The sequence below is a fragment of the Sciurus carolinensis genome, chromosome 6, assembly GCF_902686445.1.
Source record: "Sciurus carolinensis chromosome 6, mSciCar1.2, whole genome shotgun sequence".
NCBI classification, from domain to species: domain Eukaryota; kingdom Metazoa; phylum Chordata; class Mammalia; order Rodentia; family Sciuridae; genus Sciurus; species Sciurus carolinensis.
In genome coordinates, this window is record NC_062218.1 from 107,061,537 (window position 1) to 107,081,946 (window position 20,410).

At 45.3% G+C, this 20,410-nt stretch overlaps 1 protein-coding gene across 6 annotated transcripts in view; it reads left to right on the top strand.

Moving 5' to 3' along the window:
• The first annotated feature begins 1,108 nt into the window (after positions 1 to 1,108).
• Ablim3 (actin binding LIM protein family member 3) overlaps positions 1,109 to 20,410 on the top strand; it is a 110,266-nt gene continuing 90,964 nt past the window's right edge. The window contains exons 1-2 of one of the 6 annotated variants that reach the window (XM_047555145.1): positions 1,109 to 1,269; positions 1,625 to 1,724. In XM_047555145.1, the coding sequence (XP_047411101.1) occupies positions 1,712 to 1,724 (13 nt within the window). In that variant the 5' untranslated portion in view covers positions 1,109 to 1,269; positions 1,625 to 1,711. Of the gene's footprint in view, positions 1,270 to 1,304; positions 1,725 to 20,410 lie in introns of those variants that run through there. The other 5 variants (XM_047555146.1, XM_047555147.1, XM_047555148.1 and 2 more) reach the window with 5 other exon arrangements.

Sequence of the window (20,410 nt, forward strand, 5' to 3'; positions counted from 1 at the left end):
ATATGCCAGACTCTAGTGTGTTGAGTTACTCTTACACAGGACTAAGCTAGAAGTGAGATCTGGTTCAGGTCTGCCAAAAGATGCTGTGTCTCATAAATCAGAGAGCGATTCTGGCCCACTGTTTCCTTGTCTATTAGTTGAGGGTATGGTATTCTGTACATGTTCTTAGTTAATGTCATTAATTCTATGGACAGGGATTTTCCCAATCTTGTTTTTCAACACTGGAAAGTCACACTACATTTATCATGAATTGAGTTCAGAAGGTGGCGGTATTAGTAGTCACAGGAATGTAAAGAACCCCACCCTATTTTGGTTAATTGTGACTAAAAATATTCAGAAAATAAATTTCTATGATACACGCCTATAAGAACTAATTACCAAACTAACAATAATAATAATTTGGGGTAAGAGCTAGTTGACCATGCAAAAGCCAGGGTGGATCTGTGAGGTTAGTCATGAGGTCATATACCTGCTGTTTTCCTCAAAGGGGGAAGTGACTAGAGTGGAGGTGCCCACTCTACTCTTAGAGCTGTGTAGTATTAGAGTCAAAAAAGATCGGGGACATCCTGTCCCAAAATATTTATTGATACCTACTGTTCTAGGTAGTGGGGGATAGGAGGTGAACCCTGCTAGCAAGACCATTCCTTCATTGAACCAAGGTTCTAGTAAGGAAGAGATGAATCAGTGATAAGGGCACAAAGAGAAAGGATGGGAAGTGGGGACATAGGTAGGAGACTGTAGGAATCCCAATACCTCACCCGCTGGTCCAGCCGCCTTCCTCAGTGAGGAGGACCAGGCCCACACAGCAGTGACAAGCTCAAGACTAGACTACACCCGCCTTCTCAGCACCAGGGCTGGGGTGGGAACCGTCTTCCTGCAAAGTCTTTCCTTCACAGCCCCTCCCAACAAATCTCTTTCCCTCTCATTGTCCAGCCGGTAGAGTCAGTATCAAGAGAGGGAAGACAAGCACTCAAGCACCCTCTTGTTGGTCCCAGGACACAGGGTCCCTTCCAAGCCCCAGGCCCCCAGGAGCCAGGCAGAAGCCCGGCGGGGCGGGGCCTCGGACTCGCGCCCGCACGTCCAGCAGGTGGCAGCAGCGAGCGGCCGCGCCCCCCGCGCTGCCAGCCCGTGAGCCCACATCATGGATGGCGAGCTCTCCTATTTCGCTTTGCTCGCCCTGGAATCCCAGACCCCAGGTGACGGGCAGGATTCATGAGCCGGTCGCAGGGGCCGGGGCAGGAGCCTCTGGCTCCCGACGCGGGCCGAGAGGTGGGTCCCGGGGCGGGTCGCTGCTGCCCGAGGCCAGGCGGGGACGCGCTGCCCCCGCCCTGCCTCCCTGTGGTCCACACCCCCTTTGGGCTCCAGAGCCGCTGGGCTGGAATAGTGCGGGGTGCGCGCGAGCAGGCGCTGCCAGTCCCGCCGCTGCCCGGTGTTCGGGTCCCGGGAGCGGGGGGACCAGGCCGCCGGTGTCCTCCCCACCTCCTCCTCCTTCCTACTCTCACCTGCGCCTATTAGTCCACTCGCCTTCCAGGCCAGTGGCTCCAGCCCAGACGGAGAGGGGACAGCAGAGGGAGAGAGCACCTGAGGACACAGAGCTGGCCCTGGACTGCCTTTTCACCCCCAGGTGATGAGTGAGGTCGAGAGAACGGAAGATTTAAAAAGCAACCGGGGCCTCCGTATTGAATGAAAGACCCAGTGCAAAGGCATCACCATGAACACGAGCAGTAAGTGGATCCTCCTCTCCTTTGCCATGGGAACAGGGGTGGGGGCGGGAGGTGCAGGAGCCTGCGCGGGGCTGCCTGGAAGGAGGAAGGAAGCCTGCTGGCATCTGCGTGGACACCTGACCCCAGACTCCTTTGGGTGCTTTCTGAGTCCCCTGACAGAGGAATGGTTTTTGGGTCTGGCTTTTCGTGATGATTTTGCTAATGTTTAATCAGCGGCGCCAGTTGCCTCTATCGGAAAGGCTGCTGTCTCCTTCTAGCAATGCCTGAGAAGGCCTAGGCAGCAGTACGTGGCCATTGTCTGATGTGGGGGCTCCAAGAGACCTCCCCGCACACATCTGGAAAACCGTGGAGCTTTTATCCATGATCTGCAGAGAGCAGGGAAACTGGCTGGTGGGGTGGGTGGGCATGGACAGGCAATGGGATAGGATAGAGCAATTTCATAAACAAATCCTCATGAAGCCACCTTTGAGTCTGGAGGCTGTGACAGATCCAGTCCCTGTGCCCCTCAGCCCAGTGAAGTTGGGGCTGGTTTCTCCACCTACCTACAGGCTTGTTGGCCATCCTGAGAACCAGAGAAAGGGCAAGGCCTTGGGGCCACAGCTCTAATGTGCCAGAGGTAATAGTTACAGAACCAGAACCAGACATTTTGCTTCTGGGTTGGGCCTCTGCTACAGAGAAATGCATTTGGCAAGACAAGGAGGCAATCTGTCTCTTCAATGTAGTCCCCTGACCATGGACAGAAGTTGGGGTGTTGTGACCTGGGCGATGACCCTGGGAGGGCAAAACTAGGTTCAAGCCTCACTCTCCTGCCCCGTTGTCAGCTTGGATTGTCTAGGTCACTCCAAAATCAGGTTGGGGCTGTTGAAGCAGAGGACCCCTACCAACATTCTCTTCCCTGGGTCTCTGACTTTGTTATTAGTCCTAACTCCACATTTCAGATTGTTCATCTGTAACATCACAGTGGTTATGTTAGAGACCCTTCTAATCTAAAAACCTACAAGTTTTTTTCTTTTTTACTTTTTTTTTTTTTTTCTGAAAAAGCTAGAACTGAAGCAGGGTTGGAAAAATCAGTACCTTACTGAGGTCTTGTGCAGCCCAAACCTACTATTTCCTCACCCTCCCTCCATTTCAAGGCCGTTGGCATAGAGAAGAGGAAAACAAAACAAAAGCCACTGAGATGGAAATTGAAATATATTTATTTACTACGTGTTTGTATGACTCATCTCTGCTGTCTTCCTTTGTGTATTGCATATCTATGCTAAGCAAGAGAGTGAGGCTGGACTCCCTCTGCCTCCTACAGCCAAAAATTTTGCCTCTGATTTTGACTGTCTAGAAGGATGTCTGTCTTCATACCAAGTTCAGGAAAGGAGCAAAACCCTGTAAACCTATTCACCTAGTGGGCCACATGTTTGCATCTGTGTGCCTCCAGGCAAATAAAGATGTGAATTACCTGTCACTTTTCACTAACTCTAGGGGTAAAAAAATATGTATTGGGGGGAGTCCTTTCCCACTAAGTGATAAAAGAGAAAAATGTCTATTACTCATGGAACTAAGGACAGCAATAAGCAACTGATTATGCACTTTCCCTTAAGAAACTCTGTCCTGTTAGCAACACTGAGTATTCCAGAAAGAAATAGAAATTTTCCTTTTTTTTTTTTTTTAAGAAATAACAATCAGGAGAGTTGAACACTGCAGATGAGGATGGGCAAAAATGCCATTCCAACTTCATCTACTTTTTCTAAGCAGGGAGAGTGTTTATTTTGCAGAAGTGGTAGAAAATAAACAAGAATGGCTCAGGTAGCCTCAAGAGCCCCTGAGTTCCCCATGAGAGGAAATGCTTCTCTGAGTGGGTACCTGGGGGGACACTGTGGGGGAGTCTTAGGCTCAGGGCTTTGCAACTGGATCCAATCATCATTGAGGTTCCTCCCAACTCTGAGAGTCTGCAAATGGAGAGACTAGAAATCAGACCTCACAAGAACGACAAGGCCATAAGGTCACAGGGACAGAGCATTGGCAAGAGGTCCTTAGCAGAACCCATCTAAGCAAAATGCTCCCCTTTGAGAAGTGAAATTTCATCTGATTCTTATGCCTGAAATTGTCCCTAATAGAAACTCCCACTTAGTTTCTTTATTTCACTTTCCAGTCCTGTGGTCTTCACTCTTCCTTAGGCCACAGCCAGGCACTTCCCTGCTGGCTCTCACTGGACTCTCCCACCAGAGCTGTGGCATGCTATTATTACTCCAGTTTAGTTAGGTGACTTTGTGGCTACTATGTTGCAAATTCAAGTCACACTGTTAATTATTGGCTTGTAAAAGATGTTTGGAAGTCTAACATATTTAGTAGGGGGTACAACCCCTAATCAGTGGTTCAAATGCCAACAATGAAGTGCAGATGAAGCTTGATTTTGTAAAGTTAGTTTAGTGATAAATTTTCAGTATAATTTTTGATACCAGTATAAAAGTGAATTCTGTAAATAACTATATAGGCATGTTTATGGGAAGAAAGCTGAGAATTTTCCGACTCTGGTTTGTCTTTAGAACCCTGCATGGGCTCCACAAGGGGCATTGCTGGCCAGTACCTGAGCTGTAACAGTTTATGTCTGGGCCAGGTGGGCAAAGCCTTTTCCTCCATGTTGCAGAATAAAGCCTGCTTCCTGGGGGGGCGGGGGGGATCCTAATCACTTCATCTGGAGAAGAGCAAGGGCTGTGGTCTTTGGGCAGCTGTTGGTGTCAATAGGGCTCAGGCCCTGGAATCAGTGTCCTGAGTTCCGTTCTTTTTCTCTCATTAGCTGTGTGGTTTTCAGCACAGTTGTCTCATCTGCAAAAATTAGAATGGAATGAAGACTAAATGTTCATGTTTCACGTAAAATACCAAGTGGGGCACCTTAGCTGTGGACATAGCTGCCTCCATGTCTACGAGGGGGTGGTCAGGCTGCCATTGTTACTCTGGGAGTTGTTGTGGCGATAGTCACTGTTGACTTTAGGACATTAGCAAGGAGATCACTCAACCTTGCAGATGTCACACCTTCACTATGAATTGAGAAACATACCTGGAATGTGAGTTTTGAGGATTAAATAGGATTATGAGGAAATGGTTTGTAAACATGTGTAAACTATAGTTATTAGTAAGAAACCCATTTCTCAGTGACAGGAAGAGGAACAGGCTCAGTCAGTGACTCCCCAGTGTGAATTTTAGAATCCCTCCTTCTGAAATCACACTGAGCATCAGTTTGCTAAACAGCAGGCACCTGGGAGAAAAGGGGTAATTTGGGAGCTGATAGGACAGGGTGGCAGACAGACCTGACTCTGGCCCTCAGAGCCACTGAGGGAGGGGGAAGAAGGGCCCTTAGAGGAGAGAACAAGACTCCAAAGGCAGGAACAGGCCACCAAGGTTCAGGAAAGCCTGGACTCCTAGAGTGCTCCACTCCCTTGGGTGGAGGACTCCAGAGGAGAACAAGGGAAGCAGGCCACTCATTGCCACTTTGGCTTCTTGGGATGCCTCTGCCATCTGGCCTTTCTCTCTCCTCTTGCACGCTCCCCACCTAATTCCAAGACTGTCATTTATCTGCTGATCTCCTGGGGCAGCCCCTAACCAGTCTCCCTTCACCCACTCCAGCACCTCCAGTCTTCCCTCATCCACTCTGCAGTTCTCCCTCTGGGTCCACAGCCTGTCCTGCCTTCTCAGCAGCCTGCTCCTCCACACTGCACCCTTCTCCCTGCACCTGTCCCATCTGCCTCTTTCTGTTTCCTCTACGGCCTTGCTCCTGCCCACTCCTCCTGGAGAGCCCCTCCCCCACAGCACCAGCCCCGCCTGCTCACCCTCGGAGCTGCAGAAGCCCTCCCCAGCCTCCCCGTCCGGCTAATGACCCCCTGAGGTATGCCTGCAGTGCATCTTGCCCTTTCCTTCAGAGCCTGGTCTCTGTCATTATACACTCCCCGATGTGGTCACCGCATTGAAGCCCGTCACCCTAAACAGCCTACTCCACACAAGCTGTGGCTTATAGCTGTGGACTGCAGCCCCCAGCCATGATGCATTCTGGGGTGTTTCTTCATTCCGGTTTATACATTGGTCATTTTCATGACCCCAGACCACTCACTCTCACACAGTCCAGATCCACAGGGGCACCATCCATCAAGTGTGTAAGTTCTCAGAAAACCATCGATCTTTGGTTATTCCCTCTGTATCTTCCATTCTATGTTGACACCAGGCATTCCAAAATCATGGGAGCCTGGGTGAACCCCAGTGAGCCAGAAACCCTGATCTGTGTTCCATAAAACATCTTTCTCCTCACTCACAATTCGCAGAGCTCCTGAACACTGTGGCTTTCCTATGTACAAAACCCAGGGCTGGTTCATCATCAGGGTTGGGTGAGCATCGTGTGTACCATGGACAACGGTACCATCCATCCTCCCTGGTCTCATAGGCTTCCTCCTGCCTCTGGCCCTTTCTTTATTGTGGATTGGCATGCTAATGAATTACTTTCCTTGGAGTAGACCTTGTTTTTGTTTAAGAGAGTATTCAAGGATCACATAATCCCACAAAGGTGTTACAGGGCATGAAGAACCTGAGCTTCAGAATATAGATTCCTGAGTTCACATTTGGGGTCTATGATATACTCTGTGCTCTTGGACAGAATGGATTGTTTCTCTGAGCCTAAATTTTATCCAGTATAAAATGTGAGCAATAATATGCCAACTTGCAAGGTTCTTATGAGGATCAAGTGGAATACCATGGGTCTCAGGGAGTGGAGTTGAATCTGAGGTTGAGTTGGCACTGAGTAAAGCAAAGTTCTGAAATGACAGTAACATAAAAAACCAAACTCATAGTGAAATTGTGCCTGTTTTGATGGTACAGTAGCCAGTGCAGGATTTTGTACATAGGAAAGTAATAAGCTTCAGGAAAATCATTTACCTGGTGTTGTATGTGGTTTGGGTTGAAAAGGGCAAGATAGGAAGTTAAGATCCTAAGTGAGGCTGGGCGTGATGGTGCACGCCTGTAATTCCAGCAATTGGGGAGGCTGAGGCAGGAGGATCAAAAGTTCAAAGTCAGCCTCAGCAACTTAGTGTGGCATTAAGCAATCCAGCAAGACCCTGTCTCTAAATAAAATACTTTCTTAAGAGGGCTGGGGATGTGGCTCAGAGATTAAGCACCCCTGGGTTCAATCCCCAGTACCAACAACAACAAGGTCCTAAGTGAAAGACAGTCGCTCTAGTTCAGAAAAGATAGATGAGCCAGGATTTGGGAGGTTATAAGATAGAAAAAGAGGGAAAGAACCTTTAGAAAATAGACTGCACAGCCTACTGCCTACTCCTGCTGTGGGACAAAGAAGAGGATTCTTTCAGCTAGGGTCCTGGCAGGGCATGACAGGTAACAGAGAGGGCTTCAGTAGAAAAAAAACTCTTCACATGTGTGCAGGAAGGATGTAGAAAAGAAAACAAGGAGAAGCAGGGGTGGCCCAGTACTAGGAGGCTTATTACCTGCTTCCCCCCCCCAACTGCCCCCAGCATGAAGGGGTGAAAGAAGGAGCCCAGAGACCCAGCTGGCTGTGGGGTGAGGGCTACCTGACCAGACCCATGGCCCTTGGCTTCAGGAAGGCAACAGCCTAATTCCAGGGAAGGAGCCAGGAGATAAATATCCTGACCTCTCTCCTCCCTTCCCCTGGGGACTCCCTGTTGGCCCCATTCAACCAGAAGCCAGAGGATTAGGAAGGCAGTTGACGCCCGTGATGGTGCGTCCCAGGGTACAGTGTGAGTAGGAACAAGGCCAATGGGTCTGGAAGGACCAGGGGTTTCAGAACAGAAGCCACCCCATGCTGGAGCAAGATGAACTTCCTCTCTCAATGCTACTGCCTAGATCAGGAGTTCTAAGAATTCCTTAAGAAAAGGACCTGTTCCAGACACAAGCACAGGAGGGTGCCTTAAATTTGTGAAACAGATAAAATAGAGGTGATTATACACATTATGAAGGCAGAGGATTTTTTTCTTGGGGGAGAGGGCATTTTAACAGTGCTTCCCAAATGCGTGAAGCAATTACAGATAAATGATTACTTGAGACTAAGGGGGCTTCCAGGAATAACGTAAGCAACAATCTTAAAATCATCCAAAATGAATATAACACATCTCTGAAAATCACAATGTGATTTCAAGAGCACTTGGATTACATACAGGAAGTGATATCAATTCTGAACTCCAACTTTCCTATCTGGCAAAGCTTTATCTTGCTGAGATAGCATCTGCTGTGGTGAATGGTCACCAACTGGCTCTCACCCAATGTTAGCCAGATACCATTGTAAAAGAATAGAAAATAACCAGAAGTGTGTGAGCACCTTTGACTTTTGGGTTACTTTGCCAAGTAAATTGTCGTCCTGTGGTTCTTAAGGGCACAGACTGGAAGTAGATGCCTGGGTTTAAATACCATCCCTGCCCCTTACATGCTGAGTATCCTTGGGCAAGTCACTTACCTTCTCTGTACCCAAGTTCTTCATCTTTAATGATAATCAGTGGGGTGGATAATAGTGCCTCTCTCATAGAGTCATTTATTAAAAATAAATAAGTTCATAGTTGTGAATTGCTAAAAACAGTGTCTGGCATATTGCAAGTGTTTACAAAATGACTAAAATTAGTATGTGTTAGTTTACTAGGGCAAAGTAGTATGAACTTGGTGGCTTAAACAACAGGAGCATATGGTTTCACAGTTGTGGAGGCTAAACATCCAAAATCAAGTGTTGGAAGGAGTGGTTCCTTCTGAAGGCCTCTGTCCTGGGCTTGTGACTGGCCCTCTTCTCCCTGTCTCTTCAGCTCTTCCCTCTGTGTGTGTCTGCGTTCACATTTTTCTCTTTTGATAAGGACACTGGTCATATTGGATTAGGGCCCATACTAATGACCTCATTTTAACTTGATTAAGCTCAGTAAAGACTATCTCCAAATAAGGTCACATTCTGAGAAACTGGGTGTCAGGACTTCAATGTATGAATTTGAAGGGGACACAATTCAATCTCTAACATCGTTTCTATTAAGGAAATGACTATTTGAGAAGAATACTTCCCTGTGGCATGGCTTCCCCCCTGAATACCAGCAACTTCCCTGGGCGAGTATGAGATGCTGACAGTTAATTATTAAATACAGATGTCACAAAAGCTATCCACCTATTCCTGATGTTTAAACAATAGTTTTGTCATCCCTAATGAACAGAGGTGGACCCTCTTCCCGTGAGCCTGAAGGAAAGAGTTCACATGTCAGAGGACCCCACATGGGAGGACTGCAGGTGACTTAGTGTGTCCACAGGCAGTCTGTTTGCTGAAACACACTCCCACCCCACCCCCACAAGGGTCGTTATGCACAACTGTGGTGTTTGGATAACACGAGGGAATTTACAGGCAAGGTATTAGTTTTCAATCTCCTTAGTTCCTGGGAGTGTCCAACATGGGGAATAAGAATTGGATCATTTGTTCACTCAACAGATATTTACTGAATACAGGTTTGCACCAGGCATGATGCTGAGGACATGGAAGCAAATATAACCAATATGGTTCTTTCTTTCAAGGATCAAACAGGTGGGCAAAATGTGCCCTTTGTGGTCAGCATAATGGGACATGTTTTATTTGCCCTATGACAAGTGTTGAATAAATTTGAATTGTTCACCGACATTGAGAAATTGGGAAATTAAAACTTGGATTTCTAGCTTCTCTTAAAAATATAAAGCTGGGAAAACTGCAGCCCTGACTATTTTCCCATGAGGCAATGGTCGGTAGGAGTGCTGGCTTTGGATGGGCATATAGTCATCTCTACTTTGCCACAGTGCTGACACTTCCTATTTAAATTACACAATGACAGCTTAATATTTTTACATTACCTTTCCACTGTAGGCATCTGAATTTTTAAACCCCAGTCTGGTAGATGACCCATATAACATAAAATGTGGAGAGTGTATCTTCACACAGGCCTGGAGAAACTGCTGCTGATCCATTGGATTACGGTAGCAGGTCCTTGTCTGGAGTTGGCAATTAATTAACACTGCCCTGCTACTGAAGTTCTCTTGAAGGGAGCAAAACCCCACTCCAGGACCTTATTTCCCCAGCTGGTTCATTCCCAGAAGGGCAATATCATATCCTGCAGGATAAAGTTGGACAAGTAACAGGACACACAGTGTCCTGCCTCCAGCTTACTTTAGGGAACCGAAAGTAAGTAGTAGAAGGGACCCAGAGCAGAGGAGGCAATTCTGGATCAGTGATCACACCTCTGGGTACCTTTTCCAGCCAAAGAGAAGGCATCCTTGGAGACAGAGACATTCCAACATTGTTCTGCCATAAAGAAAATGTGTGTTCCAATTGAGGATATGTAGTCAGTGGTATGGGCTGTGTGTCAACAAAGTCAGTTGAAATAGCCAACCTACCAGGGGCAGTGCTGGAAGCCCACAGCAGTGATCCCACATGGTCATCAAATACCTTTCTGAAGATATAATTTCTTCCATTTAAGGCGTATTCTTCCCTATTGACATGGAAGAAATCAAGGTAGCAAATAACTCACAGAAAGCAAAGTACAGTGCCTGTTACATAGCAGGTGCTCAAAAGATATTTGATGAATTAGTTCATTAATGAAAAAAAGAAACCTGCTCTCTCTGCTAAGCTCTAGGATAAAGACAATCAAAGTATCGCTACTAAGCCTTAGGTTCATCTTTCTGACTATCCCTTGAGATTCTAATCTGGATAGCCTGAGGCTCTTCAACCTCAGAAAAAAGCCTGCTTCAATTCTTGTGGTGCCAGCTGATCCACAGAACCCCCATCTACTCGGTCACCTAAGTTGGGTAGGAATGCCATCCTCTTAGGCCTTTCCCTTTTCTCCACTCTTCCATGTTCTTCTAGTTATTTGTACCTTCAAAACATGACTTGAATTCTTCCTCTCCTCAACCATTATCACTTCCCAGCATCCACAACACCAAGCAGGACAGCCATGGTAGTACCCAGATGGGGAAGGTGAGGCTGGGTCTCAAGCTCAGCAAGAGGCAATAAAGCAACATAGGCTGCTGGAAAATGTGATTTCAGGCTTTGTGGACTAAAGGAGATCAGAGCACCAATCTGCAGAACTCCATTCATGCTCTTTCTGAAGCATTGTGTTCAGGAAGGACAGTGATCAATGGGTGCATGCCTGGGAAGGGGTGACCAGGGTGGTGGAAGGACTTGAAGCCTGCTAGGGAGAGGGCCTTGAAAGACAGAAGACAGCAGTCAGATCCACACCTTGGTCTGTCTTCCTGAGAGTGTGGATGACCCCTTGTCAATTTCAAACAATGCTACTGGATTGTGCCAGCTCCCTAGACATCTCCAGGCCTCTTTTCTAAGTGTCTCAATAGTCAGACAAGGGGTACACGCAGGCTTCATATTGCTGTTGCCTTACTCCCAGGCTGTGGTTTCTGCTCATGTGCTTGTACAACAGCCCCACCCCCATCTCCTGGCTGAATTCCACTCTCTCCTGCCTGTATCATTTCCAAAGCCTCTTCCTTGCATCTGCTTAATTTTGTGCAAAGCACAGGTCTTTCTCCATGGGCTATTATCTCTTGCCCTCACCAGCAGGGCCAATGAAACGACTGCTTTGCAATAGTCTAATGACACCGTTGATCTATTTTAAGCACCTGAAGCACACTCCACCAAGTGTCAATCTCCCTGCTACAAGCTGCTCTCAGCATGCAAGAGCAGGGACTGCCCAAGGTCTGTCCCTGCGTTTTGAAATCTGTCCCTGCATTTGGAGACACAGCACAGGGATCTCAGTCCTGCCTGTCTGAAGATGGTCTAAAGTAACCATAACATTAGGTATTTTCACAGCCAGCATGAGTCATTCTGGAAAGAGAATTGCCTGGGATGTCAGTATTGTATGGTTCAGGTACCTTAGGCAACCATAAATCCCTCTTTCAAAGGGCAGAGACAGAACCTGGGACTGACACAAGTACGGAGAAGGGACCGGGCAGACAGCATTTCTGAAACAAAGATTAGTCTAACCCCATCAGAGATTCCTTAACCTGGGACTAGATTTTTCTTGCCCTCAGAATCAAAAGACATTCTTTTCCATGCTAGTCTATCTGAAAGCAAATGGTTAGCATTTGGATTTACCTTATTTAATTCTCAGAACAATCCTACATGGGCCTTCCCTGAATTCTATGTCTAAGGAAGATCCCCACATTGCATTGGATCTCACCATTCTTCATAGAACTAACCACAGTCTATAATTATTTCGTTCATTAGCCCACTGACTTCATTGGCATCCCTATCCACTTCGTACTCTAAGCTGCGTAGTAGCTGTGTGGCAGACCTGCCTGCTTTGCTCACTGCTGAGTCCTTCCAACACAACACAGTGTTTTGAGGGGGAGTGATGGAACACAGGCTGACCTCCTCACTGGCGTTAGCCCACTTGACCTCCCAAGAGTCCTGTGAAGCTGATGCTCATATTATCCTCATATTATGCTCAGAAAAAGAAATGGACTCCAAGAAGGAACAGTTGGGTCCAATCTGAAATTTAAAATAGAACCTTAAGTGAATATATAAAAGGATGAATCTAATGGGGACTATTTCAGTATTTTCATTTTACATAAAAGAAAAATGAGACTCAGGTAAATCAGTTGTACAGGGTCTGGTGAGCGAAGCAGCAGTGATGCTAATGTCTAAGCTATGTCCGTCTGACTCTGGGGCCTCCTGGCCCTCCTTCCTGCTCCTCCTTTTCACCATCTTTCCCTTTTTTTTTCTGTGATGGAGGGCACCAAGGGAACACATGGGTGGGATGCTGGTCTAGCTGGTGGCCACCCCAGCACCCTTGGCTCATTCCATTCCTTCACTCAGTGCTCTCCTTTTATTCCAACTCCTGAGTCCTGGCCCCTTAGGTAGAAACTGGGGTCCAGAGCAAAATACAGAGGCACAAAGCATTTTGGGAAGTATCAGGAAGATCAGTTTGTGTATAATTTATAGGGTGTGAGGACAGTGAGGAACTAAGACTGTGGGCTTGATGAGGATCAGATCTTTGAGTCTTAGATTCTAGACTGAAGAGTATTTGTTACAGTTGATAGACTGAGGAGTCCTGAGAGGTTTTGAGCCAAGTTGTGACCTGACCAGAGCTGTGCATTATTTAGGAAGATCTCCTGGCAACACAGACCTGATGCATCACACAGCCCAGAGGCAGTGAGAGGCCAGGGAAATGCAGTAGAGCTGCATGAGTGGACGATAGGGAGAGTGTGGGCATCAGCAGGGATGGGTGGCACTGGTTCTGCTAGTCCACTGGGCAGCATGGTCCGCATCACTGCGCTTGGGCTCTTGGTGGATCTGTTATCTGATTCTGATTTCTGGGACCATGCAAACTGATCCTTTGAACACTAGGTTACTGACCCAGTTGGGAAGCCTAGAGAGTGTGTTTAGTGAGTGCTTGAGCTGTGTGGGCAGACACCCGTGTTCACTTTCCAGCTTGGCCACTTACCTGTGCAGTCTTCAGGGAGGTGCTTGACCTCCTCCAACCTAAGCTTTTGTCTCCTCTCAGGATGGGAATAAAAGGTGAGCACCGCGTGAGAAAGTGAATGCAAAATGCTTAGCCCAGAGTCTGGAAGGTGGAAAATACTCCTTAATGATTGGTAATGATAAAATGATGAAATACATTTGAATGTACTGGGAAACTTCTTTTAAATATACAAAGTAATCACCATGTGGTATTGCCATGATACTGTCACCTTTTGAACATTCCATTAGAAATGAGGAACAGAGGTACCCAGTGATATCCTAGGACTTAGTTAGCTAACATTGAAGGAATATTTCATTATGTATCAGATCCCATTCTAAACACTTTCCCTGTATAATCTTTTATTATTCCAGGCATGAATCAGGGGTGAAACTGATGTTGTAGAGGGCAAGTATAAACTTGACAAGTCTATCCATCACTAGTCCCACTATAAGACCCCTGTTACATCAATACACAAAAATCAATTCTGAATAGATCATAAACATAAATAAACTGAAAGGTAAAATTGTACAACTTCTAGAAGAAAATAATGGGAGAATATCTTGTAACCTTAAGGTAGGCAGTAACTTTCTAGACACTAAAATCAATAAAAATTGGTAAGAAGTCTCACCAACACGTCACAACACAGATGGTCAATATGCACATTAAAAAAGAGCTCAACATCATTAGTAATCAGGGGAAGGCAAATTAAAACCCCCTGTTTACACCAACCCAGTGACTAAAATTTCTCATATATTTCTGGTGGTACGGTAACTTTGGAAAGCTCTTTGGTTGTTTCACAGAAATTTGATAAACACCTACTTGTGATCCAGCAACGCCTTTCTTAGCTATTTACCCACGAGTGATGAAAACATACCTGCAGAAAGATTTATGCAAGAATGTTCCTGGCATCTTAATTCATAATAGCCCAAAGCTAGAAACAACCCAAATGTTCATCTACAGAAAAATGGATAATCAAATTGTGTTGTATTTACACAATGGGTTAGTACTTAGCAAGAAAAAGTAGCTAACTATCATTACATGCTGCAACATGAATGAATCAAAGAGATGCTGGGTGAAAGAAGCCAGACATAAAAGTTCATAATGAAATTGACCAAATTATATTATGTGCATGTGTGAATATATCACAATGAATTACACTATTCTGTATAATCATAATGCACCAATAAAAATTTTTTTTGAAAAGTTCACATACTATATGATTCCAATAAAACTATACTATGGGAACAGAAATTACAGTTTGCTTTAGGTTGGGAGAAGAGTGGTTGATTTCAAAAGATTGCAGCAAGTTATCTGGAGTGATGGAAATATATCCCATCATGATTGAGATCTTGTTTCTGTATGTGTCGAAATTCTTTGTATTTAAGATCTATATGTTTTTTGTTACTGTAAATTGTACCCAGTTGTGTGTGTGTGTGTGTGTATGTGTCTCCTCAGAATTTTATGCTTGCAAACATAACTGACTTCAAATCACTGCCCAGCTGCTAACTCTGGGACCTCTGAGGCTCATTTTCTCCTCAGTTCCACTGGTCCATCAGTCTAGCTTACCTCAAATGGATATTTCTACTATACCACCTGTAAAAGTTCTTGGTAAACCTTTAAGCATCATACATTTCAAAAACCTCCTCTCCAAATCATCCTTTGCTGCTCTCCCTGGCCCCAGTGTTCCAGCCCTGCTAGCCTGGGGCTCACCATCTCTCCAGGGTCAGGGCCCCTGCATGTGCTGTTCCTCCAGCTAGATGGTGCTTACCCCTGGTCTTCCACAGCCAGCTCCATATACCCACCCTATCCTCGCAGTCTCAGCCAAAATATTTTACCTTCAGATTACCTGTGCCCCTTACACATTTCCTTCATTCTACTTGCCCCATTTTATAAATACCTATTTGTTTAATTACTCATCATGGATCTTTTCCCATGGAATTATAAACTCCTGAAGGAAAGGAAATCTGGCTGCTTACTCACTAGTATATCTATAGTCCCTAGCACATAGAAATTATCCAGTAAATATTGATGAATAAATAATTGGGCCAATGCGCAGGAGCTTTAGTACATGGACTTTGTAATTTGGTACTCAGTGGGGACTTTCTACTTGGAGCCACATCTTCCTTGGGGATTGGTGGATGCCCAAAAGAGTGACACCATGATAACGCTTACTCAGGAAAAGCTTTTTGTGTCAAGGAACTCAGAGAAATCTTAAGACATATTGTCCTTAGGAAGACTGGAATGCTGTTTATGGCTATGCTGCATGGATTCTCTGTTGGGCTACAAACCTGGGAGTTCTATATGCATCTCCAGGTTGAGAGGATTCTGAAGCACAAACAAGGTAACTACATAACACACAGAAATTGTCCCCCATCTCCAGGGCTCTCCTTTTCTCACACCCCGCAGTGGGACTAAGAGCAAGTGGAATGAACAAATGTCCATATTTGTCTTTTTGTTCAGCACCTTTCAGTCCTCTGGCCAGTCGTGGGCCTCTTAGTCCTAATTCCCTTGCTCTGTTTTCCTATTAAACAGACCATCTTCTTTTGGGTATTTTCTGGATCTGATTGTCTCTGCCCTTACTGAGGTCATCTCTCACCAAGTTAACCCCAGGTCCAGAAGCTGCCCTTGAACCTAGGGTAACTGGGCATCCCCTGTAGGTCATCTGCTCAGGGACCTGAAACCTTCTGTTTGCAGCTGGAATGGTGTGCTGACCCAGATTATTTTGGCATTATGACATCAGTGCTATGGGGAAATGCTTCTTAACTGGTAGCAAAGTCCACTTGAGAGTACAAACTCTAAGAATGCTTTGGGGAAAATCCAAGGTGCTTTGAACTAGATGAGAAGTCCACCCTTCCTCCCACCTGCTTCCTACATTGACAGAATTCTGCTTTCTCTCTTCCTGGCTGTCTCCCTTAAAATCCGTATTCTTTGCAATAGGTAATGTCAGTGAGCCCTTTGTGTGAGTGGGATTTGGGGCTTCTGTGTTTCTCATCTGAGAATCATCCTGTGCCAACGAGTTTGGGCTCTGGCCCACATGTTAATTATTGTACCAGAGTTCCTGGAGTCAGCTGAGGACAGGATGCCTCTTCAACTAGGAGAGAGATATTTTGGTAGGGTTTTTTTTTTGTTTTGGTTTGGTTTTTTGTGGAGTTTTTGTGTTTTTTGGTTTTTGCATTAATCTGTTTTATAGAGGCTGAGCAGGTAAAAATAATGGTTTGCTTCATTCATATCTGCCCTTTCTTTTCTTAACACCACACTTAGCTTAGATTCGAGAACCAAATGTTAATGAATATCTTGAGGTTTTTTTTTTTTTTTTTTTTTTTTTGCTGCCAGTAGTGCCAGGAAAATCCTCCCGTGTTTTAGGGAGCAGGACGATAGAAAGGGGGCTGCTTGTGTGCATATGGGTACGTATGGCATATGTGTAGAAAAGGAAGCTCACTACCGAGGCCTGTGTTGGCGTCTGGCACATCTCTTCAGCTTCCTGTGCCTCAGTCTGCTCGCCTGTTGAACAGGTGGAGTGATCCTTGCCTCACCCACCTCATATGGGTGGTGACGACCAAATGAGGCAATGGATGAGAAACCTCAGTTAGCCTCTGTTTTGCTAGTTATTAAACAGATGCCCTCCTTGGCTGTTCTTTGAGAGAAAGAGAAGCCAGCAAACATTTGAATTTTTTTTTTTTTAGTACCAGGGATTGAGCCTGGGCTGATTAACTACTGAGCCACATCCCCAGCCCTTTTTATATTATATTTAGAGACAGGGAGACAGGGTCTCATTAAGTTGCTTAGAGCCTCACTAAGTTGTTGAGGCTGACTTTGAACTCACAATCCTCCTGCCTCAGACTCCTGAGCCACTGGGATTATAGGCATGCACCACTGCACCTGGCTAAATTGCTTTTTTATTCTTTTGATTGTTGGCTATATTTCTTTTTTTTTAAGATGCTCTACTTGTGGTTATATTTCTTTTAACCATTAAAATTTAATACAGAAACTGAGCACAAAGCAAAGCCAGCTTTATTTGGGTTACAGGTAAATGGGGCAAAGTCAAGAGTCACTTCACTGTGGGTCTACTGTGCTCACATATGACTGTTCTAATTTCAAGCATTTTATCCCCTTGTTGGGCCATGCATCTGATCATGTATTTCAGTGCCTTATTCAGAAAGCATGGTCTGTAGAACTAAATGATGATAAAAAGAGATAGAACAGTAGCCATAGGAGAGAGGCTTGGCTGCTTCTCTTTGTGTCTGGAAGGGCAATGAGCAATCCAGACCAAAAAGAAAGAACTCTTTGATCGCACCCAGCAGAGCAGGTGACTCGTTTTGGCCAACAGGCCCAGAATGTCACACTTCAGCTCCTTTTACAGCTCCCAGATGAGTGATGCTGGCACAAGAGCTTAGAGGTGTCTAGGTTGGGAAGAACATCCTGTGTACCACTTGGAGGCCTCTTTTTACCACTCCTCTCGTGCATGCTCTTGACACTTGGCAGCTCCTCCTGAGACAGTTTCTACCAGTGGCTAACCTGACACAGGCAGCAGGACCTGCGCAGTCAGGACCTCTCCCTGCTGAAAGCCGTCTGCATTTTCCAGGACGTGGAGCTGGAAGTAACTCTGGCACATCTCCTTTGCAGTGGGAATCTCTCAGTAAGCAAGGGAGCAGGAAGCACTGGAGGGAAAACAAAGAAGGCCAGTGTGGCTGCTGGGTGGGAGCAGTTTCTGAGATGAGGCTGAGGAGGCCAACGGGGGCCAGATTGCACAAGACCTTGTAGATATTGGCAAGGAGTCTGACTTCATCCCAAGAGTGAAGTGAAGCCTTTGAATGGTGTTAAATGCCACTGGAGATGGTAGGAGTCAGGGTTAAGCATCACTGGATTTGCATTTTGAAAGCATCATTCTGACTGCCATGTGGAGAAGGAATGGAGAAAGGAAACCAGTTAGAATCTGTTGGATCCTCCAGGCAGAGGATTATGGGGCTGGGACTAGGAGTAGATAGGGCAGGGTTCCTTCTCTTCTTGGGCCATTCCACAGTCCTGGTTCTGAGTCCCTGGCATCTTTTATATCCTCTGTATACTACTTAAAATAAATGATTGTGAGCCTATATTAGTTTGTGTTATGTTGGAGATCAAACCCAGGACCTCACCATGCTAGGCAAGTGCTCTATCACTGAGCTACTTCCTCAACCCTGAAGTCTATATTAGTTTGTTAGAGCTGCCATGACAAAATACCATACAACAGGTGACTTAAATGTAAGAAATTTACAATTTAAGAATTGACTTAAATTCTTAAATTGTAAGAAATTTATTTTCTTATAATTCTGGAGGTGTAAGTCCAAGATCAAGGTGAGGCAGGGTTCTTCTGAGGTCTTTCAGCTTACAGAAAGTCCACCCTCTGTTCCCTGTGCATTCACCTGGTCTTCCCTTGGTACATGCCTATGTCCTTATCTCCTCTTCTTATGAGGGCACTGATCACATTGAATTTAGCCCCACCCTCATGACCTCATTCTGAATTAATTTTCTCTTTAAAAATCCCTATTTCCAAATATAGTCCCCTTCTGAGACACTGGGGGTTAGGGCCTCAACACATGAATAAGGGAAAGGGGTACATAACAGTCCCTCAAATTTTGTCTTCTCCTAGTTTGAAGTCTGTGCTTCTCTGTCAGTCTCTGGGGAATGGGGGTGTCTCTGCTTCCTCCGTTTTTGTTTTTGAAGAAGACAGTCTTTCCCCAGGTGAGCCCATCTCATTGGGTCACCCCCAAGATGATCATTTTTATTCCAAACATACCATTTTTCTTAGATTCCCTATAAAGGGTATGTAGGCAATCTTGAGTGTTTCTGTTAGTTGTCATTGTGCACACCCATTCCCCGCTCCCTCGTTCCCCCAACCCCGCCCCATCCCCACCACACACGTGCACACACACATACGCAGGAACCACCCAGTAACCACGTTACTGATAGTGGAAGTTACATGATCATTTGATGGATTTCATTTGGGTTTTGGTCTTCCACCAGAATGGTAAACTTGACCATGTTATGATTTCTATTACAGCGTGGTTTAGCCACAGGAATTTCCTGTACTGGTTGCTTCTTGGGAACGGGTTTGTTGCATTTTACCTTCCTTGTGGGTTCAAGAAATACCTGTTGTAGGAAACCCATGTCAAGTTCATCCTGACCAAAAACTTGACTCCTTATCTCATCCATGGGTGTGTCCAAATGTCCCTTGAGTTTATTTAGTACCCTCCAGGATATATAGATATGAGTAACATCCTCAAGTAATTTACAATCTAATGGTGTAACAAACAAGTGTAAAAGTAATTATATGACAGGTAAACTGTGCTGTAGGTCAGTGGTTTGCAGATCTGGTCCCCAACCCACAGCATTAGCATCATCTAGGAACTTGTTAGAAATGCAGATTCTTAGCACAGCCTTAGATCTGCTGAACCAGAAACCCTCAGGGTGGGGCCCAGCAGCCTGTGTTTCACAAGAAATTCACAGATTCTGATACATGCTCAAGTTTGAGAATTCTACTGAGTCCTAAGAAGCCCGTCACAAAGCTTTAAAGAAAGAAAGCTCATATGTGGAGGGGGATGAAGGGAGAATCTGAGAATATTTCTAGAAGTGTGGTGCATATGAGATGGGCCTTGAAGAATGGGTAGGCTTTTTATATTTATATGTAAGATGATCATATTTACTACAATTGCCATCTGCATGTTTATGTATTTCTTTCTACAAAAGTAATTAACAGCCTGGACTCTAACTCAGAAGATCTGCTAGCTGTCCCTTCGTTGCATTTTAACTGGCTTGCTGTGAATGGAGGCTTCCACCAACATATGCTCAGTTACAGAACTGGTAATTATGGTTGGAAGCATTTTGTTGGAGGACACATTCCATTCCAAACATAGCTTGAACCAGAGGTGGGGATTCTACCTCTATATCCAAGACAAAATCAGTTCAAAGCATCCTTGAAGCTCACAGTGGGAAAAGACTCTCATAGTCATTTAACATAGCCAAATAACCTCTGAACTGATCTTGAAAGATAGTCAATATCGGGACACTCTGCACAGACACACACCTCTTCCCCAGCCCCCAGTGATCCTATGTCAAGAATGGAAAAAGTACAATCAGAAAAATGAGGTATTATACTCCGTTTATGTATGATCTATCAAAATGTATAAATGCATTCTACTGTCATGTACAACTAATTAGATCAAAAATTTTAAAATATTTTTT